This window comes from Trichomycterus rosablanca, chromosome 24 (assembly GCF_030014385.1).
Source record: "Trichomycterus rosablanca isolate fTriRos1 chromosome 24, fTriRos1.hap1, whole genome shotgun sequence".
Classification (NCBI taxonomy): Eukaryota; Metazoa; Chordata; class Actinopteri; order Siluriformes; family Trichomycteridae; genus Trichomycterus; species Trichomycterus rosablanca.
Window position 1 is genome coordinate 6,780,022 of NC_086011.1, and position 26,713 is coordinate 6,806,734.

The 26,713-nt window shown below is 41.3% G+C and overlaps 1 protein-coding gene across 1 annotated transcript in view; it reads left to right on the top strand.

The window, feature by feature from the left end:
- arhgef10la (Rho guanine nucleotide exchange factor (GEF) 10-like a) overlaps positions 1-26,713 on the top strand; it is a 170,286-nt gene that overhangs the window by 132,104 nt on the left and 11,469 nt on the right. The window contains exons 23-25 of the mRNA XM_062986147.1: positions 3,686-3,843; positions 16,532-16,671; positions 22,352-22,523. Coding sequence (XP_062842217.1) covers positions 3,686-3,843; positions 16,532-16,671; positions 22,352-22,523 — 470 coding nt within the window. The remainder of the gene's footprint in view (positions 1-3,685; positions 3,844-16,531; positions 16,672-22,351; positions 22,524-26,713) is intronic.

A 26,713-nucleotide genomic window follows, 5' to 3' on the forward strand; every position in this document is an offset into this window, starting at 1 on the left:
AGAGCAAACGGTGATTTTGTGATTACTAAAACATTACACTTTACTGTACACAATACAGTAGCAAAATATTTGTCAGATTTCTTTTCAAACTGACACTTTGGGTTTACAATGTCACATCAGAACACAAAGGCGCTGAAGTGCTTTTGTACACCAGACATTTGTTCTGTCTCTACTGAGGATGGTAGAAATGCGAGTTGGCAGATAGCACGCACATAAACTGCTGCATTTTATTGTATTTCACTCTGTGGCACTTCTGCAGATGAAGAAGCTTTTGTGTTCTTTTGTAAAGAATGAATCTGAAAGCGCATCATAAATACAGCTCAAGCAATACTCAGGATTTCAAACCCAACTCGAGTGTGATTGTGGTGTTTTTATTTTTGTGCTGCCCTTAGCTGTGAATAAGAATAACTAGATAATAATAAGCTTGTTGAAGGTACTGATATTGAATGAAAAGGCCAAAATCCCAAAACTTTTTAATAGGGTTGGGGTCAGGGATCTGTGCAGTGCAGGCCACTGGAGTTCGTTCACATCATGTCTTAATTAACCTTGTTTCGAACCCGGGGGCACAGTCATGCAGGAACAGAACAGGATCTATCCCGAAATGTGCTACAAAACTAAAAGCACATCATTTAATACTAGGGCAGATGAATGGGCCTTATAGATACCTCAAATCCAGATAAATCCTTTTTTTGCATATCCCAGCATGTTTCTGGAGTCCCAACATGAGCTGGGGTCAGAGCACAGGGTCAGTCGTTACCCTGGAGCAAATTGGGTGCTTAAATTAAGGAGAAGAAAGCCTTTATTTGTCATATACAGTGTATCACAAAAGTGAGTACACCCCTCACATTTCTGCAGATATTGAAGTATATCTTTTCATGGGACAACACTGACAAAATGACACTTTGACACAATGAAAAGTAGTCTGTGTGCAGCTTATATAACAGTGTAAATTTATTCTTCCCTCAAAATAACTCAATATACAGCCATTAATGTCTAAACCACCGGCAACAAAAGTGAGTACACCCCTTAGTGAAAGTTCCTGAAGTGTCAATATTTTGTGTGGCCACCATTATTTCCCAGAACTGCCTTAACTCTCCTGGGCATGGAGTTTACCAGAGCTTCACAGGTTGCCACTGGAATGCTTTTCCACTCCTCCATGACGACATCACGGAGCTGGCGGATATTCGAGACTTTGCGCTCGTCCACCTTCCGCTTGAGGATGCCCCAAAGATGTTCTATTGGGTTTAGGTCTGGAGACATGCTTGGCCAGTCCATCACCTTTACCCTCAGCCTCTTCAATAAAGCAGTGGTCGTCTTAGAGGTGTGTTTGGGGTCATTATCATGCTGGAACACTGCCCTGCGACCCAGTTTCCGGAGGGAGGGGATCATGATCTGCTTCAGTATTTCACAGTACATATTGGAGTTCATGTGTCCCTCAATGAAATGTAACTCCCCAACACCTGCTGCACTCATGCAGCCCCAGACCATGGCATTCCCACCACCATGCTTGACTTTAGGCATGACACACTTATCTTTGTACTCCTCATCTGATTGCCGCCACACATGCTTGAGACCATCTGAACCAAACAAATTAATCTTGGTCTCATCAGACCATAGGACATGGTTCCAGTACTCCATGTCCTTTGTTGACATGTCTTCAGCAAACTGTTTGCGGGCTTTCTTGTGTAGAGACTTCAGAAGAGGCTTCCTTCTGGGGTGACAGCCATGCAGACCAATTTGATGTAGTGTGCGGCGTATGGTCTGAGCACTGACAGGCTGACCCCCCACCTTTTCAATCTCTGCAGCAATGCTGACAGCACTCCTGCGCCTATCTTTCAAAGACAGCAGTTGGATATGACGCTGAGCACGTGCACTCAGCTTCTTTGGACGACCAACGCGAGGTCTGTTAGGAGTGGACTCTGCTCTTTTAAAACGCTGGATGATCTTGGCCACTGTGCTGCAGCTCAGTTTCAGGGTGTTGGCAATCTTCTTGTAGCCTTGGCCATCTTCATGTAGCGCAACAATTCGTCTTTTAAGATCCTCAGAGAGTTCTTTGCCATGAGGTGCCATGTTGGAACTTTCAGTGACCAGTATGAGAGAGTGTGAGAGCTGTACTACTACATTGAACACACCTGCTCCCTATGCACACCTGAGACCTAGTAACACTAACAAATCACATGACATTTTGGAGGGAAAATGACAAGCAGTGCTCAATTTGGACATTTAGGGGTGTAGTCTCTTAGGGGTGTACTCACTTTTGTTGCCGGTGGTTTAGACATTAATGGCTGTATATTGAGTTATTTTGAGGGAAGAATAAATTTACACTGTTATATAAGCTGCACACAGACTACTTTTCATTGTGTCAAAGTGTCATTTTGTCAGTGTTGTCCCATGAAAAGATATACTTAAATATCTGCAGAAATGTGAGGGGTGTACTCACTTTTGTGATACACTGTACATATGTACACTTCACTCACTCACTTTCTTAACCGTTTATCCAATTAGAGTCGCAAGGGGGGTGCTGGAGCCTATCCCAGCTTTTCAATGGGCGCAAGGCACACAGTAACACCCTGGACGGGGCGCCAGTCCATTGCAGGGCAGACATGCACACATACACACACACCCATTCACCTGTAGGGCAATTCAGTGTCTCCAGTCAACCTGACTGCATGTTTTTGGACTGTGGGAGGAAACCGGAGCTCCCGGAGGAAACCCACGCGGACACAGGGAAGAACATGCAAACTCCGCACAGAAAGGACCCGGACCGCCCCGCCTGGGGATCGAACCCAGGACCTTCTTGCTGTGCGGCGACAGTGCTACCCACGAGCCACCGTGCCGCCCTATATATACTGTATGTCAAATACAGTTTTTAAAAAATCAGCATTTCCTAGCTTGTTCGGAAGCTGGGGTCAGAGCGAAGGGTCAGCTATTGTATGGTGCCCCAGAGCAGACAGGTTTAGGGGCCTTGCTCAAGAGCCCAACAGTGGCTGCATAGCAGACCCTGGATTTGATCCTAAATCCAGGATCTGCTATGGATGACCGGTGCTTGTTGACCAGTGTTTGTTGCTTTTAGGCACCGGTGCTTGTTGCTTTTAAATATAAGCAGGTCAACCTGGCCATCGCTTCTAGTGTTAGGGGCTTTGCCCAAGGGCCAACCAGTGGCTGCAGTGGGTCAAGGCTCTGCTATGGGTGACATGTGCTTGTTGACCGGTGCTTGTTCGGAAGCTGGGGTCAGAGCGAAGGGTCAGCTATTGTATGGTGCCCCAGAGCAGACAGGTTTAGGGGCCTTGCTCAAGAGCCCAACAGTGGCTGCATAGCAGACCCTGGATTTGATCCTAAATCCAGGATCTGCTATGGATGACCGGTGCTTGTTGACCAGTGTTTGTTGCTTTTAGGCACCGGTGCTTGTTGCTTTTAAATATAAGCAGGTCAACCCAGCCATCGCTTCTAGTGCTAGGGGCTGTGCTTAAGTGCTCGACAATGGCTGCATAGAAGAGCCGGGATTCAAACCCACAACCTTCTGACCAATAGCCCAAAGCTCTAACGACTACGCTACAAGTGTCTACTTTCTACACATTTCTACAATTTCTAAAAACACTTTGATACAATAATTCTGGGCACATTTATTCACATCATATACAGTACGTTACAATATATTATATAAATAACATGTTCTTTTTCACAGCATTCTAATCTATGGGAGCATGGACACGTCCACCCAGTGTCTCCTGACCCTGCGAAACGCTCAAGGCTCCTCTGTCCTGTGTCTCAAACATGCCGCTAACATGCTGTTCGCCGGACTGTGCGACGGCACGGTACTCGTCTACGAGAGATCGCCTGGAGGTATGTTACGTAAGACTTCTGGCAAAGTCCTGTTTGATCTAACATTTCAAAGAGTTGTGCGTGTACCATTCGCTCCAGTGTCTTGTGCCAAGTCATTTTTCCAAAGGGTACAAAGAGCTCGGAATTATGGAACTATGCATAGTTAAAAATGCATTAGAAATAAAGATGTGTGAACATAATCGGTCGCTCGTGTGGCACACTGGTATTAAAGGTTAGCCCAGTGGGGTTTAACCAGGGGGCCTTAGTGAGTCTTGGGGGGTGGGGGGGTCCAGTTGCATTTGATTAAGAAGAATAAAACATAATCACATTAATGGGATGGGAGACCTCCTGTGTTATCATAGAAACTGTTTTAAACTACCCATAGTCTACGTTGGATCTTCGAGAATAGATATATTGGGCGGAATAGTTCACCCACCTCAAAAGTGCAAAGGTCAACGGATGGCGACTACAAATGATTCACATTCAGTTGTAGACGTAGATCCCAATGAAGCAATACACCAAAATCAGAAGATACCAGGATTTCCACGAGAAAGAAGACAATACCACTTGTCATCCTCAATAAAAGTGTAAGAATAATATCATAACATGTGTCAAGGGGGCTCCAGAACATTTTTCTGGAACACAGGGGGGTCCAAATCCGTGCATTAGCCTACTATTGGCTGATTAGGCACTGAGATCTGGGTTCAAATCTGAGCAGTGCTATCAGCCAGCTGGGCATCTACACAGACATGATTGGCTATATCTGTGTTGGGGTGGTCGAAGCCCTGCAATGGTTCCGATAGAACTGGACCCACAAGACCCTAAGCAAGATAAGAGGTTGATAAATAAATAAATAAATAAATAAATAAATAAATAAATAAATAAATAAATAAATAAATAAATAAATAAATAAATAAATAAATAAATAAATAAATAAATAAATAAATAAATACAAATCTTTAAAAATGTTTTAAATCATAAAATAAAAAATAAAGTATTAAAAATAAATATAAAATAAATATAAAATAAAACAAACATAAAAATAAATATAAAATAAAAATAAATATAAAAATAAAGTATTAAAAATAAATATAAAATAAATATAAAATAAATATAAAATAAAAACAAATATAAAAATAAATATAAAATAAAAATAAATATAAAGTAAAAATAAATATAAAATAAATATAATCAATATAAAATAAATATAAAGTAAAAATAAATGTCAAATAAAAAATATAAAAATAAAGTATTAAAAATAAATATAAAATAAAAATGAATATAAAAATAAATATAAAATAAAAATAAATATAGTATATAATATAATGTATATCATTTTTAATAAAGTATTTAAAAATAAATAAATAATAATAAAGTATTAAAATTAAAAAATATATGTATAGAAAATGATTAATAGGTATGACTACACCTACACTTGATAATAAGAAAGGGTGTCTGCATAATTTTGGCCCTTTAGTGTATGATATTAAATAATACATTTCTAGCTACAGAACCATACTTTCTTTCTACGAGTTTAATTTGCCGACTGATTTTTTCAACATGCTTTTCTTTCTTCCCATAATGCACTTCATGTCAGTGTAGACAATGCGTCTGGATGTGTTTTCCTTCGTGTTAATGGGATGAAGCACTGAACAGAGAGGAGTAATTACGTGTGATGATTACGTTAATACGTGCGCTAGTGAAAGAGATTCAATGGAGTGAAAGAGCAATCCAATCAAATTAATACTAGAAATTACTCTGATTGTCTTCGGGTGTTTGTTCTTTCATACAATTACAGATGTTTTATTTCTGATCAAATAGAAAGAAGTAGACAGAATATACGAGTTTTTTTGTGCTTTTGGGCATAATCAAGCTCCCACATCTAAGTGATTTTACTGTCAGGAAAAAAGACATTAGTAGCCATACAAGCTTCCAGAATTAGATTATTCATTCTTGTGTTCATTCATTGCTTGTTTTTCCAACGCTGTTTCCTGTTTAGGGTCGCAGTGGGTACAATTCACTGGGCAAAAGGCAGGAAAAAACCTAAGACAGGTCGTCAGTCCATCCAGAATTAGTTTTCAGTTGCCGTTGCAGTTTCACTTCAGTCACTATTGATTTCTATCCACGATTTTCCTGGCAACACAATGGGGGCTGCCATGACACCTCCCTATTTCCGTTTGCCGGTTTTTCGTTTCCGGTCGCGTTAGATTTGCTGTAGTACTAACTACAACATTATTAAACTACTTTTGGTAAGGACTGCATGGTTCAAATATGAACTCGGGCTCGACGTGTGCCGCTCTCGGGTGCCACAACAACTCAAAGAAATTAAAGCTGTTATTGGAAAGTACGAGCTTTTAACAGCAGCGGATTTGTAAACATTGTCGGTGCGCTGCGCCTTACGCGTTACATTCCATAATAATAATATTAATTATATTAATGATATAATAATATTTATTAATGAAATAATAATAAAAAAAATTTAATATCGTATAATGCAGTTTCACTTTGTATAGTCCAAAATTTTAGAGAGCGTTGCAGAAATTGCACAAATAACATTTAAATCCGGACACCCAGACAGACACGGCTTGTGCAAGTGTTGTTCCCAGTTCATTGTTTTAGTAAATTAAACAACGCAACGCGTTTTATTCTGTCCATTCAGCTCCCCTTTCCTGCTTTACATCCACTCATGAACCAATATAAGTATACACTGTTGTAGAAGTAAAAACAATCAACAAATCAGTCGTGATACATTGTTTATTATTTCCAGTGTTTCACAGCTATTAGAATGTTCCTCGGTTCATCCCTGCCTTCCACAACTTCGCTAACCCTGCAATGCACGAGTAACCCACCGTCTCCACTACTCCACTCTCCCTCAGCATTACCCACGCCTGATGTTTTCCCTCAGCAATTCCTACGCATGTAAGCCTCTGTGCTTTTATAGTTCTGTAGCTCCTCACCGTCTACAGCTTCGGAAAAGACGAAATGGTTCACTTATATCAATATAGCTAACCTCATGTCATCTACCCACTCTGTAGACGTGGGGCACTGTCAGAACACGGTCACCACAGCTTCTTAAAATGTCCTTACTGTCAAGTGCTAGGAATTAAGAAATGACTCAGTTTTAACTAAAACAAAACTGCTTTATTGTTCGGAGTATCAGCTTGCAGAGACGCAGAACATGCGAGTGAGCAGAGTGCGTTCCAACAACACACCGAGAGGAGGGAATAAGGGTACAACAGTGCACTCGTCTAACAAAATGCATAAATAGACAGTCGCTCTACACTTACTATTCAACCACCGAGCGTTTTTGGTCATGTTTGTTAAAAAAAACCAGTTACGAATGACCACTACTTCTGTCGTTCAGAACGTAAACACTGTAACCGGAAGTCAAAAACCGGCTTCAGCTACGAATCACGGGAAAGGTCAAAGTTCAGGAAAATCGTGGATACTGATTACGTTTCTGGGTTACTTCCTTTTGCACTCAGTGGCATCACAGCAAGCCACATCAGCACCTGTCATCAACCCCCAGTACCTTTACATATAATGTTATGTAACATAGGGGTGGCACAGTTGCTTGGTGGGTAGCACTGTTGCCTCACAACAAGACGGTCCTGAGTTCAATTCCCAGGTAAAGTGGTCCGGGTGCTTTCTGTGTGGAGTTTGCATGTTCTCCTGGTGTCTGTGTGGGTTTCCACCGGGAGCTCTGGTTTCCTCCCACAGATGGACAATTTTATATCTCTTGCACATGACTTGAACTGATGAATCTTGTGTAACTAGTAACTACCTGTCCTGTCATGATTGTAACCAAAGTGTGTAAAACAGCAAGCAGCAAGCAACATCAGCACCATTCATCAACCCCAGTATCTTCACATATAATGTTTTCCTATATTATTGGAATAAAAGGGATGGCTGATAAAATGCGATCACTTTTTATTGAGTTTTGATTACTTGACCAATTACAAAACTCCCTATTTTGCCAAAACTAAGATAACTGGCCTCAAGGTCAAGGTAGGTCTAGTTTCCCTGAATTCACAGGGTGCAAAGTAGTATAACACAACAGACAGGATGCCAGTTCATCGCCAGGCCGATAGAACCACTGGGGATTCGAACCCTTGATCCAACAGTAGTGGGTGCCACCTGAACACCCTACTACCGTCCACAGAATTGGTTGGGAGTTTTCCAAACAGTTACCAGAGTCGTATTTTTAGCTGCTTTACACTTCGATATCTTGGACATTTTGACTAATCGATTGCTAACTGAATTGCCGTAGGATTGCTAGGACTGCCTCAAAGTGCAAATTAACCAGTAAATGTGAGGCACTTGAACACTGCATGAATGAAAAATGTTAAATCGCTAAACACAAACCTTAAATGGAATTTCCATGGCAGTGAATTAGATACAGACTTAAGCATAACCCATATCAAGGGGGTATGGACGTAGGCTAGCTCACTGGGGGTAACCGAGACCAACCTTGGATGCTTAGACGAACCTTGTTGTATAATGTTAAGTGCTGGGTGTCCAGAACTTTTTTTGGCCACATCCTGTAGTGTAAAGATTAGCTTATTTCAGCAAGTCGTTAGATAATGCTGCTTACCTAACTCCGTCTGGAGGATGCCATTAATACCGGTGAAGCATAAAATAAGAATAATTAAACCCCCGTGCTGTTTGCTTATTAAATTTTTAAAAGAAAGGAATGCACACGTAACTAATAAACGAGGCCCTGAGAAACCATATAACGGGAATCTACATCAAAGTGATAAAAAAGTGTATGCGATGCATAAGAGAAGCAAGATATGACATTCAAAAGCAATAAATACCCATATGAAACACTATAAAAACAGCCGATGTGTTTTATTGCTCTCTGTGCTCTTATCGAAACCTGGTTTATTAATGACCACGCCTACGTATGCTTCGAGTGCCCAGCCACATTTCTTCTCTCGAATTTCTGCTGGGTCATTGTTTGCATATATATTATGGCAAGCCAAACAGGAAATATATAGCAAACACTGATATATATATATACAGTGTATCACAAAAGTGAGTACACCCCTCACATTTCTGCAGATATTTAAGTATATCTTTTCATGGGACAACACTGACAAAATGACACTTTGACACAATGAAAAGTAGTCTGTGTGCAGCTTATATAACAGTGTAAATTTATTCTTCCCTCAAAATAACTCAATATACAGCCATTAATGTCTAAACCACCGGCAACAAAAGTGAGTACACCCCTAAGAGACTACACCCCTAAATGTCCAAATTGAGCACTGCTTGTCATTTTCCCTCCAAAATGTCATGTGACTCGTTAGTGTTACTAGGTCTCAGGTGTGCATAGGGAGCAGGTGTGTTCAATTTAGTAGTACAGCTCTCACACTCTCTCATACTGGTCACTGAAAGTTCCAACATGGCACCTCATGGCAAAGAACTCTCTGAGGATCTTAAAAGATGAATTGTTGCGCTACATGAAGATGGCCAAGGCTACAAGAAGATTGCCAACACCCTGAAACTGAGCTGCAGCACAGTGGCCAAGATCATCCAGCGTTTTAAAAGAGCAGGGTCCACTCAGAACAGACCTCGCGTTGGTCGTCCAAAGAAGCTAAATGCACGTGCTCAGCGTCACATCCAACTGCTGTCTTTGAAAGATAGGCGCAGGAGTGCTGTCAGCATTGCTGCAGAGATTGAAAAGGTGGGGGGTCAGCCTGTCAGTGCTCAGACCATACGCCGCACACTACATCAAATTGGTCTGCATGGCTGTCACCCCAGAAGGAAGCCTCTTCTGAAGTCTCTACACAAGAAAGCCCGCAAACAGTTTGCTGAAGACATGTCAACAAAGGACATGGATTACTGGAACCATGTCCTATGGTCTGATGAGACCAAGATTAATTTGTTTGGTTCAGATGGTCTCAAGCATGTGTGGCGGCAATCAGGTGAGGAGTACAAAGATAAGTGTGTCATGCCTACAGTCAAGCATGGTGGTGGGAATGCCATGGTCTGGGGCTGCATGAGTGCAGCAGGTGTTGGGGAGTTACATTTCATTGAGGGACACATGAACTCCAATATGTACTGTGAAATACTGAAGCAGAGCATGATCCCCTCCCTCCAGAAACTGGGTCGCAGGGCAGTGTTCCAGCATGATAATGACCCCAAACACACCTCTAACACGACCACTGCTTTATTGAAGAGGCTGAGGGTAAAGGTGATGGACTGGCCAAGCATGTCTCCAGACCTAAACCCAATAGAACATCTCTGGGGCATCCTCAAGCGGAAGGTGGAGGAGCGCAAAGTCTCGAATATCCTCCAGCTCCGTGATGTCGTCATGGAGGAGTGGAAAAGCATTCCAGTGGCAACCTGTGAAGCTCTGGTAAACTCCATGCCCAGGAGAGTTAAGGCAGTTCTGGGAAATAATGGTGGCCACACAAAATATTGACACTTCAGGAACTTTCACTAAGGGGTGTACTCACTTTTGTTGCCGGTGGTTTAGACATTAATGGCTGTATATTGAGTTATTTTGAGGGAAGAATAAATTTACACTGTTATATAAGCTGCACACAGACTACTTTTCATTGTGTCAAAGTGTCATTTTGTCAGTGTTGTCCCATGAAAAGATATACTTAAATATCTGCAGAAATGTGAGGGGTGTACTCACTTTTGTGATACACTGTATATATATATATATATATATATATATATATGGAAGGAAACTTGATATATATGGAATGAATACTGATATATATATCAGTTTTAATTTTATATATATATCAGTTTTCATTCCATATATATCAATTTCCTTCCAAATATATTAAGTTTCCTTCCATATATACAGTGTATCACAAAAGTGAGTACACCCTTCACATTTCTGCAGATATTTAAGTATATCTTTTCATGGGACAACACTGACAAAATGACACTTTGACACAATGAAAAGTAGTCTGTGTGCAGCTTATATAACAGTGTAAATTTATTCTTCCCTCAAAATAACTCAATATACAGCCATTAATGTCTAAACCACCGGCAACAAAAGTGAGTACACCCCTAAGAGACTACACCCCTAAATGTCCAAATTGAGCACTGCTTGTCATTTTCCCTCCAAAATGTCATGTGATTTGTTAGTGTTACTAGGTCTCAGGTGTGCATAGGGAGCAGGTGTGTTCAATTTAGTAGTACAGCTCTCACACTCTCTCATACTGGTCACTGAAAGTTCCAACATGGCACCTCATGGCAAAGAACTCTCTGAGGATCTTAAAAGACGAATTGTTGCACTACATGAAGATGGCCAAGGCTACAAGAAGATTGCCAACACCCTGAAACTGAGCTGCAGCACAGTGGCCAAGATCATCCAGCGTTTTAAAAGAGCAGGGTCCACTCAGAACAGACCTCGCGTTGGTCGTCCAAAGAAGCTGAGTGCACGTGCTCAGCGTCACATCCAACTGCTGTCTTTGAAAGATAGGCGCAGGAGTGCTGTCAGCGTTGCTGCAGAGATTGAAAAGGTGGGGGGTCAGCCTGTCAGTGCTCAGACCATACGCCGCACACTACATCAAATTGGTCTGCATGGCTGTCACCCCAGAAGGAAGCCTCTTCTGAAGTCTCTACACAAAAAAGCCCGCAAACAGTTTGCTGAAGACATGTCAACAAAGGACATGGATTACTGGAACCATGTCCTATGGTCTGATGAGACCAAGATTAATTTATTTGGTTCAGATGGTCTCAAGCATGTGTGGCGGCAATCAGGTGAGGAGTACAAAGATAAGTGTGTCATGCCTACAGTCAAGCATGGTGGTGGGAATGCCATGGTCTGGGGCTGCATGAGTGCAGCAGGTGTTGGGGAGTTACATTTCATTGAGGGACACATGAACTCCAATATGTACTGTGAAATACTGAAGCAGAGCATGATCCCCTCCCTCCGGAAACTGGGTCGCAGGGCAGTGTTCCAGCATGATAATGACCCCAAACACACCTCTAAGACGACCACTGCTTTATTGAAGAGGCTGAGGGTAAAGGTGATGGACTGGCCAAGCATGTCTCCAGACCTAAACCCAATAGAACATCTTTGGGGCATCCTCAAGCGGAAGGTGGAGGAGCGCAAAGTCTCGAATATCCGCCAGCTCCGTGATGTCGTCATGGAGGAGTGGAAAAGCATTCCAGTGGCAACCTGTGAAGCTCTGGTAAACTCCATGCCCAGGAGAGTTAAGGCAGTTCTGGGAAATAATGGTGGCCACACAAAATATTGACACTTCAGGAACTTTCACTAAGGGGTGTACTCACTTTTGTTGCCAGTGGTTTAGACATTAATGGCTGTATATTGAGTTATTTTGAGGCAAGAATAAATTTACACTGTTATATAAGCTGCACACAGACTACTTTTCATTGTGTCAAAGTGTCATTTTGTCAGTGTTGTCCCATGAAAAGATATACTTAAATATCTGCAGAAATGTGAGGGGTGTACTCACTTTTGTGATACACTGTATATCAGTTTCATTCCAAATATATCGAGTTTCCTTCCATATATATCAGTGCTTGCTATATATTTCCTGTTTGGCTTGCCATAATATATATATATTTTTTATACACGTACGATTGAAAAGCCGGGAAGACTGGCATTTGGAATATGCCAGGCAATTAACCCGAGGAAGTCAGGCGGCCTCATGGATCTGTCCCTGCTTCGAAGAAAGAAATAAACAACTCAAAATGTTAATTAAATGACTCTATGCTTCCTTTTCTCATTAGGCTTCATTAGCAGGACCAGGAGCGGGGAAATTGCGAAGGGGTGCTAGAGCAACACACTTCATCTAATAACGTCCTGTGATTAGAACTCAAAGAATGAGATCTGACTCATTACAAAATGAATGAGTTATAATATTAATAAATAAATAAAAGAATAATTCACAAAATGAGGGACATTGTGGGGGGCACGGTGTCACAAACTGTTATACTGTCGTTAACCTAATGCTAGCCAGAAAGAGCAAGATCTTTAGAGCAAGATCCTTCAGATGGCACTGCATCAAGAACCGCCTCTCAACAATAGCTGGATTTAACTAAGAAGTAAATAAGTAAAAGCCTCCCTTTGGATAATCCTGCATGGGTGATTATGTTTCAGCTGGCAACAAGTTATTTAACCCTAACTGATGCAGTGAGTAGCTTCTCATTTGTTAAACAACCATGTCGAAAGACACATCCTGTGTTTCAGAAGGGTCAAATTATTGGCATGCATCAAGCAGAGAAAACATCTAAGGAGATTGCTGAAACTACTAAAATCGGGTTAAGAACTGTCCAACGCATTATTAAAAAGTGGAAGGACACATCATCTTCGAGGAAGGAACGTGGTCGGAAAAAAATCTTGAATGATCAAATTGTGAAAGAGTGGTTCAGGGAGCATGAGACATCATTTTCACACATGGATTGGCCACCACAGAGTCCAGACCTGAACCCCATTGAGAATCTTTGGGATGTGCTGGAGAAGACTTTGCGCAGTGGTCCAAACGATGCCACAGCGAATGCGTGCCGTAATCAAAGCTAAAGGCGGTCCAACGAAATATTAGAGTGTGTGACCTTTTTTTTGGCCAGGCAGTGTATATATACATATATACAGTATATATGCTATTTATTAATTATTAATTAGGTTTATTAATTAGTGTTTTATTGGACTGCAAAAGTGAAGCTGTATAGCTAGCTAGCCAACTAGTGTTTGTCCACTGACTACAGAATTACTAAAAAACATATTTTTGGGGAGGTTGTTAAAGTGCAATCCATGTTGTGTAGGGTGGCCACATTCATAGCCACAAAAAGGAGGACATTACACCCCAAAAAGGAGGACATCATACCAGGAACAGGGGGACATGATACTGCAACACACAGAATGAAACCATAACCCATATAACAGAGCTTTTGACCAATTTAAGCAAGAATTATATAACAAATTACTGTTTTACTCACTAAATGTTGTGTCTACTTTTCATATTTAAGTCTGTTCCTCGCTGCCACCAAAAGTTTACTTTTTGGCATTTTTACAGCATTCCTGAGCATGAGAGCTGACTAACTGACTCTGTTAGAGGTGTATACAGACCAGAGCGAGCGGGCGAAATTCAACCACCCAATCACAGACTAGCATTTAGAGGGCGGACCTTCTGCGATTGGCCAGTGGTAGCACTATAAGCAGTCAAATGAGGCTGTTAAACCAATGAAATACGAAGCATTTGTTTTGATGTGTACCCGAGCCAATGACAGATCATATTGATCAAAAATAAAACCAGTTCACTCCAAAAGGAGGATTTTTAAGTGTCCGTCCTAGCTTCGCGTGGATGGAGGACTGGCAGCTGAAAAGCCGGACTGTCCGACCTAAAACCGGACTGCTGGCCACCCTAATGTTGTGATGCCATTAGTCCAGCTTATTCTTGGTCCTACTTCCTAAGTTTTGTCATAACACTATCTTTAATGATGTCATGTGGGAGGCTCATCACGATGTAACTTGCAGGACTTAATGTGCTTCAGTAGCTCTTTTTCTGTTCTGGCCATCTTGTACACTTACTCAGTAGTGATCATCTTCTTTACTTGTTAAGATACAGACAAATTACACTCAGTCTGTCCATAAATATGAACCAACAATCTAAAAAAAGGTTATTCTGATTATTCTAGGATTGTTTTAAAGGACCGAACACACAGGCTTTGTCATTGCGGATTAGGTTCGCTCCTTTTATGTGTGTTTAAATCACTGCCAGGATAAAAACAACACAGAGACCGCTCGCTCATTTGTCTCTGAAAGCCCAGAATTTATTCTCGGGTCTTAATTGAACCAATTTAGCTGAAGTGAACTGCCTTAAGCATCAACAGTGAAATCAGCGTGCAGCAGATTTTTTTTGGCTGTCCTATTGGATTTTTTTAAGTGCAAGTTGACTAGTTTGTTTAACTTTGCATGCCATTAATCATGGAACACTCCATCCTTTTAAAGTGTGAAAGTCCATGGCACATTTTAAAGTGGCTCTTAACTGGTATTTTAAACAATCAATTAAAGCACTACCTACAGCTGAAGTCAAGGGTTAGAAAACACACTTGTAATGGAAATGTGTTCTATTGAAGAGTTGGGATTTAAATGAACTCTGTAACAGTATTTATTTATGAACTATTTCTGTTGTCCTATTTATTTTTTCTCGTCCGGCTCATCTTTTTAATAATTATTATTATTTTACACTGTAGGCTGTTTCAATAGGAATCAAGATGGCTAGCCTAGCTGATATTGACTACAGGTGGATAGCTTTTTTTTTTTTTTTGGGGGGGGGGGGGGGGGGGGGGGGGGTGTTTACAAATGTCAGCTGTGATAATATATAAACAGGTGAGGGACAGTAGGTGACCATGTCAAACACACACACACACACTACAAAGTTGTATTCTTATTTCTACCTACATTAATATTACTGTCACTCTTACCATTTTTACTGTTGTTGAGGGTTAAGGGCCTTGTTTAAGGGCCCAACAGTGGCAGTGATGGTGGGGTAGTGGGGCTTGAACCGGCAACATTATGATTAGTAGTCCAGAACCCTGACTGCCTGACTGCTGAGCTACCACTGCCCAAATGTTAAAAAATTAATTATATATATACTGTATATACCGATCAGCCATAACATTAAAACCACCTCCTTGTTTCTACACTCACTGTCCATTTTATCAGCTCCACTTACCATGTAAAAGCACCTTGTAGTTCTACAATTACAGACTGTAGTCCATCTGTTTCTCTACATGCTTTAACCTCCTTTTACTCTGTTCTTTAATGTTCAGGACCCCCACAGGACCACTACAGAGCAGGTATTATTTAGGTGGTGGATCATTCTCAGCACTGCAGTGACACTGACATGGTGGTGGTGTGTTAGTGTGTGTTGTGCTGAAGTTTTTAAATAGTGTCCACTCACTGTCCACTCTATTAGACACTCCTACCTAGTTGGTCCACCTTGTAGATGTAAAGTCAGAGACGATCGCTCATCTATTGCTGCTGCTTGAGTTGATCATCTTCGAGACCTTCATCAGTGGTCACAGGACGCTGCCTATGGGGAGCTCTTGGCTGGATATTTTTGGTTGGTGGACTATTCTCAGTACAGCAGTGACAGTGAGGTGTTTAAAAACTCCATCAGCATTGCTGTTTCTTATCCACTCATACCAGCACAGAACACACTAACACACCACCACCATGTCAGTGTCACTGCAGTGCTGAGAACGATGAAAGGGGGGTAACAAAGCATGCAGAGAAACAGATGGACTACAGTCAGTAGTTGTAGAACTACAAAGTGCTTCTATATGGTAAGTGGAGCTGATAAAATAGACAGTGAGTGTAGAAACAAGGTCATAATGTTATGGCTGATTAGTAATTAATTAATAATAATTAATAATTAAGCTTCAGCAATAATAATGTCTTTATTTGTCATGCCAATAAAGCTACCTTTGAATCTTGAATATATGATTCTGTATGAATGTCGGAACCATATAGTCAAGAAGGAGTCTGGTTCCTCTCAAGGTTTCTTCCTGTAATTTATGAGAGATTTTACTTGCCCTTGTTATTCTTGGCTTGCTCAACAGCGTTTTTGGTCTGTCGGTCATGGATGCTGTAAAGTTCCTTTGAGACAATGTCTATCATAAAAAGCTCTATACAAATACATTTGACCTGACTTGATTTCACCATTGTTGTTAATTTAATACTATGGTCTGTATGTCACAATCATTTCAGGAGGCTTGTGGAATCCCGACTGTCGAATAATCAAGCTGGGTCAGCAGCCGGTTCAGACCTTACTAGCCCTAGAGGACTCTGTATGGGCCAGCTGTGGCAACCGTGTCTCTGTTATCAACGTCTCTACCCTGTCCACTCGGGTAAGTTCTGTACTCGAAAAACTCCCATCAATCAAAACTGCTTTCATTCAGGTCTGAAAATAGTATACAGAACGGCTCGGGTCATGACTCACGGGCGCTTGACAGGGCGTGATGGACAAATTGGATTGTGTGTGAAGATCGATAAGGCTATAGCCTGGCCATCTATTGCTGTTGTGGTCACAGTCTAGCATCTGGGAGTTTGTTGTCTGTCACTTATAAACCATATTGACTGATGAAACAGACTGGTTCCAGTCATAATCTCTCTGTAGGGACATCTTAAATACAGGGGTAGGCATACCCAGAGGTCCTGCTCTGTGGAACTTGTGGGTAACCCCTACAAGCCTATAAAATCTCTTCTATCCTTCAAGATTTCCATTGGTGATCCTCTAAGGAAGGGTATTTTTGGAGGACTTTTTGCTTTTCTCTACTCTGATGAGCTATAAATCTCTTTTGAGGTCTAATGAGGGAATTGGAAGACCACTAACCAGGTTGTGGAAGGGTAGAAGATTTATTGAGCTCACACACATACAATCCAACAAAAAATGTAGGAAGGAAGTTTGAGGGAAGGATTGTAGAAATGTTGGCTGACCTTGCCCAAACATACAGTGCCTACATACACTGATCAGCCACATACATCAGCCGTTACTCTACACTCACTGTCCATTTTATTAGCTCCACTTACCATATAGGAGCACTTTGTAGTTCTACAATTACTGACTGTAGTCCATCTGTTTCTTTGCATACTTTGAACCTGCTTTCCCCCTGTTCTTCAACGGTCAGGACCCCCACAGGACCACTACAGAGCAGGTATTATTTAGGTGGTGGATCATTCTCGGCACTGGTGTGTTAGTGTGTGTTGTGCTGGTATGAGTGGATCAGACACAGCAGCGCTGCTGGAGTTTTTAAATACCGTGTCCACTCACTGACCCCTACCTAGTTGGTCCACCTTGTAGATGTAAAGTCAGAGACGATCGCTCATCTATTGCTGCTGTTTGAGTTGGTCATCTTCTAGACCTTCATCAGTGGTCACAGGACGCTGCCCACGGGGCGCTGTTGGCTGGATGTTTTTGGTTGGTGGACTATTCCCAGTCCAGCAGTGACAGTGAGGTGTTTAAAAACTCCAGCAGCGCTGCTGTGCCTGATCCACTCATACCAGCACAACACACACTAACACACCATCACCATGTCAGTGTCACGGCAGTGCTGAGAATGATCGACCACCACAAATAATACCTGCTCTGTGGTGGTCCTGGGAGAGTCCTGACCATTGAAGAACAGCATGAAAAGGGGCTAACAAAGCATGCAGAGAAACAGATGGACTACAGTCAGTAATTGTACTGGGAGCTAGTGTCCTACTGAACGTTTTATTTAATAATTACTAATTCTGGAACATTCTTTATACATTCTTCATATCAGTTCTGAGCAGATTGCCTGTCCTTGCTGCTTTAAAGCATCCGCCACCATATTTTACATCAGAGATTCCCTTCATTTGATAGTCATGCAGGTACCAGCTAGCACATGGCTTCAGTCTCGTGACCTGATATCAAGCTGATTTTGGTTTGGCACCACAGATATGGTTGAATAATAGACGTTGGTTCCAGCCACAGCCATTGACCTCTGCATCTCAGTTACATGTCAAGCCACGGTAGCTATTCTAATGTAAATATGGATATATGTTTATGCCTATTTAGCACTGTTCTCATTAGTTATGAATCTTGCTACTCAGTTTTTCATGCAGCAAGTAAAGCACAGAGACAGTACAGGAGAGAAAATGAGAATGCACCCACTGCGAGGGCAATTCAATTAAAAGAGAAACCATGAAATGCAGGCAGCCTCCCCACTCCCTTCTCAACTCAAACAAAAGAAATGAGCCGCCTCCGGCAAGGGCACACAAACAGGTTCTAATCCCCGACCGATGGTGTCTGAAGTAAAAAGTCTTGTTCCTTGCCCCCACTGACTAATCTTTCTTAGCCTCGCTCCGGAGAACCCGCAGTGGGAGGTTCTTGGTAAGAGACCTCAGGGGCCTGAGTGCAAAATCCCGATAAGGAGCACTACAGTTGCCTTTTAGCTCATTTGTAAACCACTTCAAAAATGGCTGCTCATCCTTATCAGACGAGGCTCCTGTTTGAGAAGGTTGTTCTCCCTGTAGACCTGTAAAATGTACAGGTAGAATTTTCTTTACATTTTATTGAGGGTATGGGGGTGCAGAAATGATTTTTATTAGGTGTTAATTTTTAAGTGAACCTGTTGGAACCTCTGCCTATTTTTTTTTAGCACTTTTATAGTATTCTATTTGTTTGTTTCTGATGTCTTGTGATCTATCACAGCTGTGACTGTTCTGGTCTGTCTTGCCTCGGTATATCGTAGTCCAATCAGCGTCGAGTTGTGTTCCGTACAGTACCGCCCCTTTTGGGGCGACTTCAGTCTGACTGAAAATCACCCCGGATTGCTCTCATAGACTCTCATATTAAGGCTCTATTTTTCGAACTGCAGGCGCTGCAATACATTCTGAATGGGTTCTGGGAGGGCTCGCACTTACGTGCTTGCGTCACACGTAACCTGGTGTCGCGATCTCGTCACCATGACTGCCATCACCTCAGTTTGGAGCAACTCCATCGTTTAATCAGGATAAATTATGATTTTAAATTGTGAATTGTGATTGCACTAAACCCAATTGTCTATTTGTACTTCTTTATTCATTGCACATCAGCCCCGATGCCAATCTTTATTCTGGATCTTCTGCACCTAAAATAAAATGCTATCTGATGAAGACTGAATTAAATTGTTAGTGTGAAGGCTTTACTTCATTTTATGATTAATTGTAAAGCTGGTCTCTCTCTATGTTCAAAGTTATTTGTGAGGGCAAACTGACAGATGACTTAAGATGTTAATTATTTAAGCTTTAATTCACCCATTGAACGGGTCACCTTGGCCATCATCCCAACAATTGCCCCCCTGAGAGATTTGGCAGGAGCCGCCACTGCTTGTGATGTCAGCAGCCACCCACCCAAATCTGAGGTAGGTCAAAACTCAGCTAAGAATAATCTAAACCAGAAATGAAGTCTTAACCAGTGAGACTATGGGGAGGGGGAACTGATTAAAAGGTTTGTGCATGCGTGACTGTGTCCATGACCATGTAGCCCCCACCGGCTGTTCAGAAGGCCCTTGATCAGTGTTGCCGACATAGCATTTAGCGAGTTTTCAGACCCCTTTAGTGACTTTTTTTTGTTTAAAAAAGCGTCTAGCGACAAATCTAGCGACTTTTTCTAGTGTTATTGGAGACTTTTGGAGACTCGGACGTGAAAGCACATATCGTTTTGCAGTTACTGTCCTCAACGAGCAGCGGGTGCTGCCGTGAGCCCCTCCCCGTCCCAAAGCATTCACAGGCGGTCATTCTCACAACCCGCGTTTCCACCAGTTTTTGGGAACCAAGCCTGCATCATCATCGGTGGCCGTTACAAAGTAAAGACTAAAAAGTAGTAACGTGATGGTGGAGCGTGTAGATTATGTGCGAGCATTTGTGCTGTTGTTACAGATGTTCGTTTTTATGCAAAAAGCATCGATCAGCCATTGGTGATAAGACGTAGACGTGTTTGTCGCAGTTGTTGTTTTCTTTAGTTCATCGACGTGAAACGTCTACACTGTGACACGCCCACAGATGACATCACGGCTCGCGCTGAGTGCTTATGCAAATTAGGAGATTAGCGACTTTTAGGACAGCCAATAGCTACTTTCCCTACTGAGGAGTTGGCAATACTGCCCTTGATGCCCATGACGGAGATGATGTACAGGTTCATGGCACCTGTGTTGTTGCCACAGTTGATGACTGCTCACTCTGGGAGAATGAGCGAGAATTGAAACTTGGCTCCAGAGATTGAGCCAGCACGTCCTCTCTTGGACATCACTGCTGGGAGGGGAAGAACGGGGTCTTCAGGCTTCCTCTGTAGAACCGATATTCAAATGATTGTCAGGATTTGGATCAGATTTGACGACACTTGACTTTGAGATCTCACTAATGCTCTGTTTACTGAATGGGCTCTAATGTTCACTGATCCACTCTATAATCCAGAGGAGTGGAAGCTGTTATACTGTAGTTATACTGCATCTATAGCCATACCTCATCCAAATAACTTTGTACCCTTTAAACTATTTCAGCTCTGTTTACACTGGCAGAAAGTGAAAAAAAGAGAGTTAAATTGTTGCCAGAATGGCTGGCGGATCATTAGAAATCCTGCAGAGCAGTCTTGCAGAGATACCGACCAGCCTTCAATAAGGTGAAAATGACCTGTGGCACATCTGAGACCGGCCACATGCAGCTTTCAGCAATAATGCAGTGCACTGCTACTAAACTCCGGGCAGACTTCGCAGATGATGAAAACAGGGCTTCGTCTACTCCATGTCACGTTTGATGTGGACTCCAGTAGCTGAACGTCTATCTGTGGAACTTCATATGTATAAACAAATCATCACTCTCGGGTGCAGGAGAGTAAACAGCTGGATTTGTGCGTCTGGAGACGTGATACATGTTTTATAGATGGTGCTGTTTGTGTCCAGTCTTTTAATGATCAAATGATGTGGGAGAAGGTGATTTTATTAGCATTTTTCTATTCACTTTTGCGTATAAATCACACTGTGTCCCAGTTATGTCTGTCTGTTTATTCTTATTAGTCTCGGGTTCATTCTGACCCATTTTAACCCATTTGCTTTTACATTTGAGTGGTGCCTTGTTTGACTGGTGACTAATATGCATAGCATTAATGAGACAGCATTATGTAGACCTATATTTCAGCAGAAATAAAAATATCCAATGAGTTGTGTGTTTTCGCCCCAGTTCTTCGCCCCAGTCTTCAAAAATTCTTCAAAAATGTGTCAAATTCTTGGTCGCACCTAGCTACTGAAGCTGAAGGTAAATCCCCACACCTGCAAGAATTGAAATTGAACCCAATTGCAGGATGCATGACCATGGTAGAACAATACTGTAGCTAAAAAGCCACTAACAAAGGGGGGGAAAGACACAAGGTGGCCAAAATAACCAGTTCGCAACAGAGACAGTGGATAGAACAGGGATAGCAAAGTACTGAGAACTGGTTGGCACAACATGACAGGCTATTCCGGCCTTCTGTGACAACCCAGGAAGAGTAGGTAACTCAAAAATGAGCTGTGGATGGCAAAGTATGAGCAGTACCACCACCCACCACCACACCATTAACTGGATTAACTGGTGCAGTCCACACTCATAGTTCTGTAACGTGGCGCCAACTGAGTTCCTTGATAAAATAAAGTATGCTGGCTTCCCATGCCAGCAAAACACCAAACCAGATCAAGACTGGCATCATTGTTCCAGTAAAAGCTGAGGAGCCATCACGTCTGTGAGAGTGAAACTGAGAAACACTCCCACTTAAAGTGAATTAATCCACAACAAAGCACATGTGACTGAGTTTAGAAGAAGTGATATGTCATTCTTTAGCACTTCCATACATCCTCAGATAAATTTGAGAAAGCAGGAGGACATTCTCACAGCATGTTCCTACTTTATTAACCTAATTACAAATAACAGGTTAGTAAAATAATTCTGATAAACACATCGTTGTTAATAAGATGATAAAAGTGACTTGTGAAAATAGTGACTTCGCCCTTCAACAGTTTTCAGTTGTCACCTCTCTTCTTTTCACCCCTTCAGATGTTTGAGGTGCACCAGGACCCAACGGTACATGTTTCCCACATGGTACGAGCAGGTGGAGGGGTGTGGATGGCTTTCTCTAAGGGTTCCTGCATACGCTTGTTTCACACAGAGACACTGGAGCACCTACAAGAGATCAACCTCTCCACACGCTCTTCACTGAACAACTCCGGTGAGTACTGACCGCTCTTATTAATGCAGATGGGCATCTCTATATGAATGCCCATTAGACAAGCTCATTGTTAAGTGTCCAAAAAATTACTGAATCCAAATGTTACTCATAACATATAGCACACGCAGTGGTTTTGCATGACAGTATTGTTTGTCTGGTTAGGAAATAAATAAATTAAAACTACAAAAAATTGTACAAAGGAATTGCAAAGACTCATGTTGACCTAACAATGCATATCTGGTGTTATGCCAAATTCTGCATCTATGGTTTCAAATCTCCAAGTTTCAACTCAATAGCTTGGCTCAATAATTCATGACTTCAAGAGCCTTAGGGTGCTCAAGGCAGTTACACCAGGCAATACTGGTAATAATTTTTTTTTTATAAATAAATAAATATATATATAAATAAACAAACAAATAAATAAATAAATAAAAATGTAAAAATAAGACTAAATAATAATAATAATAATAATAATAATAAATAAGTAAATAAATAAATTAAAAAAATAAATAAACCAGATTTTTTTGCCAATTTCTTATTATTGGTAAAAATAAATAATAATAATAAATAAATAAATAAATAAAAACATGAACAAAAAATACAAACAAAAATAAATACATAAAATTTAAAAATAATAAATAATAATAATAATAATAATAATAATTAAAGTAAATAAATAAATAAATAAAAATAAATAAACCAGATTTTCTTTTGCCAATTTCCTATTATTATAAAAAAATAATAAATACATAAATTAATTAATACAAGCAAAAGTAAATAAATAAACAAACCACTGTGATCTATAGGCTACTGGGAGCCAGTTGTAAAAATGCTTGGACTTATACAACCAGGAACTAGAAATATAGCATTTAACAGTCCAAATATAACAAGAAAAACTCAAAAAAATAAGTAATAAATAACTATATAGCCAAAAGTATTTGGACACCTGACAATGAGCTTGTTGGACATCCCAATTTAGGTATTAAACCTCTGTGATCTTTTGTATAGACAGCTGGGCGGTTTAGTGGGGCTGAGATCAGGGATCTTTATAGAGCTTGCTTTGTGCCCAGGAATACAGTGATGTCGGAACAAGTAATGGCCTTCCCTAAACTGTTGCAGCATATAATTTGGAAGCATATCCAGTACTTTTCTTTATAAAACTTCATTGTGGCTAAATCACACAAATGTAAAAATTAAAAGAGGTGTCCCAATACTTTTGTCCATATAGTGTAAATAAATAATAGACAGAATCTTCAAGAGATCAAAGCTTCCCAGACATCTCTGATTCTTGACCTATGGTCCAACTGCTGCAGAGTGCTTCAGGCAAAGAAAAACCTCACCCACCGGCTGTTTTTCTCATGCTGAATGAATCACTTACTTTCTACTGAACTTTCCTCACCTGTGTATCGAACTCTGTGCATTTATGATACATTTGGACATATTGGAAGTGCAAAAACGGAATATTTAGTGCCGTGCTCACCGATGGCACAAATGAAAAGATTGTGGCGCGTCCAGGTAGAATCTGGACTGGGCGCCCTCTAGCAGGAGCAATTGGCAGTGCTTGCAGCAGACAAAATTGGCCACTAGTCTGCTGGGTGGGAAAAGACCAGGCTAAAAATTGGGTGGGGTCGTTGATGCTGTGTAAGGTGGTTAGGAAGTGGAGGAACGTGGAGATCAGTGCGTGACTCTACGTGTGCAAGACTGGCCTCACGCTCAAATCTATCAAAGTATGGGCAAATAAGATGGGGTCAGTGGACTGCACACTCGTTGGAGGGCGTGTGTCAGGCAAATATACCCTCCTCAGATGTGATCAAGGTCCTTAGCAGTGAAAGACTAATTAGCTGTGCTTAAATTGAAGAACAATGTGAGACAATGCATAAATAAAATAGTAATAAAATATTGTTTTATTTGCTTAAATCTTGTCTGTGGCTCTCATTGGCCAGTACTGGAGGTTACAGGGAGACTAAGTATATCCAAACTGGGATAATTCAAAGAGAGAAAGAAACCAATTTACTCCCAATCCGATCCAACAGTGGCAGCTTGGTAACAGTAGGGCTTAAACCTGCAAACTTCTGATCTCTTGTCCAGTATCTTAACTGTTGAGCTACCACTGGTCACCACTAAATACCCCAACACTAGCAGTTAATAGATATTTCAGGTACATTTGTCTCATTTATATATAAATATATATATATATACACACACAGAGTATATTGGTCCAGAAGCTGTGTCGACTTCTCTGGGCCTGGAGGCATATGGGATGGACCATCACACAGTGGAAACATGTATTGTGGTCAGATGAATCAGCATTCCAGGTCTTTTTTGGAAAAAAATGGACGCCCAAAAAGGAGCATCCAGACTGTTATCAGCAACAAGTCCAAAAGCCAGGGTCTGTCATGGTATGGGGCTGTGTCAGTGCCCTTGGCAAAGGTCATTTACACTTCTGTGATGCAGCATTAATGCAGAAAAGTACATTGAGATCTTAGAGCAACATGTGCTGCCTTCAAGACGTCGTCTTTTCCAGGGACGTCCAGCATTTTTCAACAAGACAATGCATAACCATGTGCTGCACACATTACAAAGGCATGGCTGAGGAAGAAGAGGCTACGGGTACTGGACTGGCCTGCCTGCAGTCCGGACCTGTCCCCACTAGAGAATGTGTGGAGGATTTTGAAATGAAAAACGCGACAATGACGACTTCGTACTGTTATACATCTTAAGACGTGTTTGCAGGAAGAATGGGACACAATAAAATCTGAAACACTAAATTACTTGGTATCCTCGGTGTTTAGTGTGGTAAAAAGGAATGGCAACATTACAAAGTGGTAAATGCTTTACTGTCCCAACTTATTTTGGAATGTGTTGCAGGCCTGAAATGCAGAAATGGATGTTTATTATTAAATGAAATTAAGTTTATTTTATTTGCATTTTCCATGCTGTCCCAACTTTTTCTGATATGGGGTTTATTGGAATTTAATGGGTAGATAGCTGACACGGCTCTTTATATTATAAATACAGCACGGAGTAATTAGTGCTCTCCTTCGAGTACGTTCAGCTGCCCTTTGGTTTTAAATATGCATCAGATTAAAACATATATGGTGCCATAATGCATACGTTCAGTAGTTCCTCCTTGCTATTGTACATACATGCTGTCTACACAGTGAACAGGAATTCATGAAATTGGAAGAAAATGGGGTAAAAGAAAGAATTACCATAATAATACGAGGGCCGTTGATAAAGTCATTTAAAGGCGAGAAATAATTTATTATTTCCCATTAGCCCATCATTAGCCCTTGAAGGCAGACTTCCAAAAAGGTGACACGTTCAGAATGGTTATCAGCTGATGAGAGCAAGGTTCCCTATTAAAAAAGGACAGTTTAAATACTTTATCACCTCCAAACCAAAGGTTACAAAAGTCATTTCAAGCTCTGGTGGTGCTCGGATGGTGCAGTGGTCTATTACTAGCCAGATACTAATGAGATGTAGGGTTGAATCAAGGTGCTATCAGCTTGCCGGGCATCTAAGTGTGGGGGAAGGCGGAGAAGTGGATGTGATATGTTGGCATCCTGTCCTGAATTGAGCCCAGTGTTTGGATCTGCAGTGACCCTGATCACAATAATGCGGTGAGAGCCCGAAGCCCGAAGTGGGGGTTAATTTTGATCACTTGAGTTTTCTTATATTATTATTATTAGGGGTGGACAGGTACTTGTCCCCCATCACAGGTTGAAAACCCCAGGCACCCAAGTGCCATTCATGCTAGGCTTTTCTTTGCACTGTTAATGATTGGGCTTTACTCAGACATGTTATCCTAGTCATGAGGTTCTTAATTAACATCTGATGTTGCTTCTGGAGACAGTTTGGAACTTGCTAGACAGTATTGACAGTACTGCAACACTGATGGAGATGGACAGTTACACACCATGCAGTTTAGCAATTGTTGCCTAGTCGTTAAGGTACTGGACTAGTAATCGAAAGATTGCTGGTTCAATCCCCACTACTTACAGGTTGCCACTGTTGGGCCCTTGAGCAAGGCCCTTAACCCTCAATTGCTTAGACTGTGTACTGTCAAAGTACTGTAAGTCACTACGGAGAACAGCGTCTGCTAAAAGCTGAAAATGTAAATGTACACCAATCAGCCATAACATTATGACCACCTCCTTGTTTCTACACTTACTGTCCATTTTATCAGC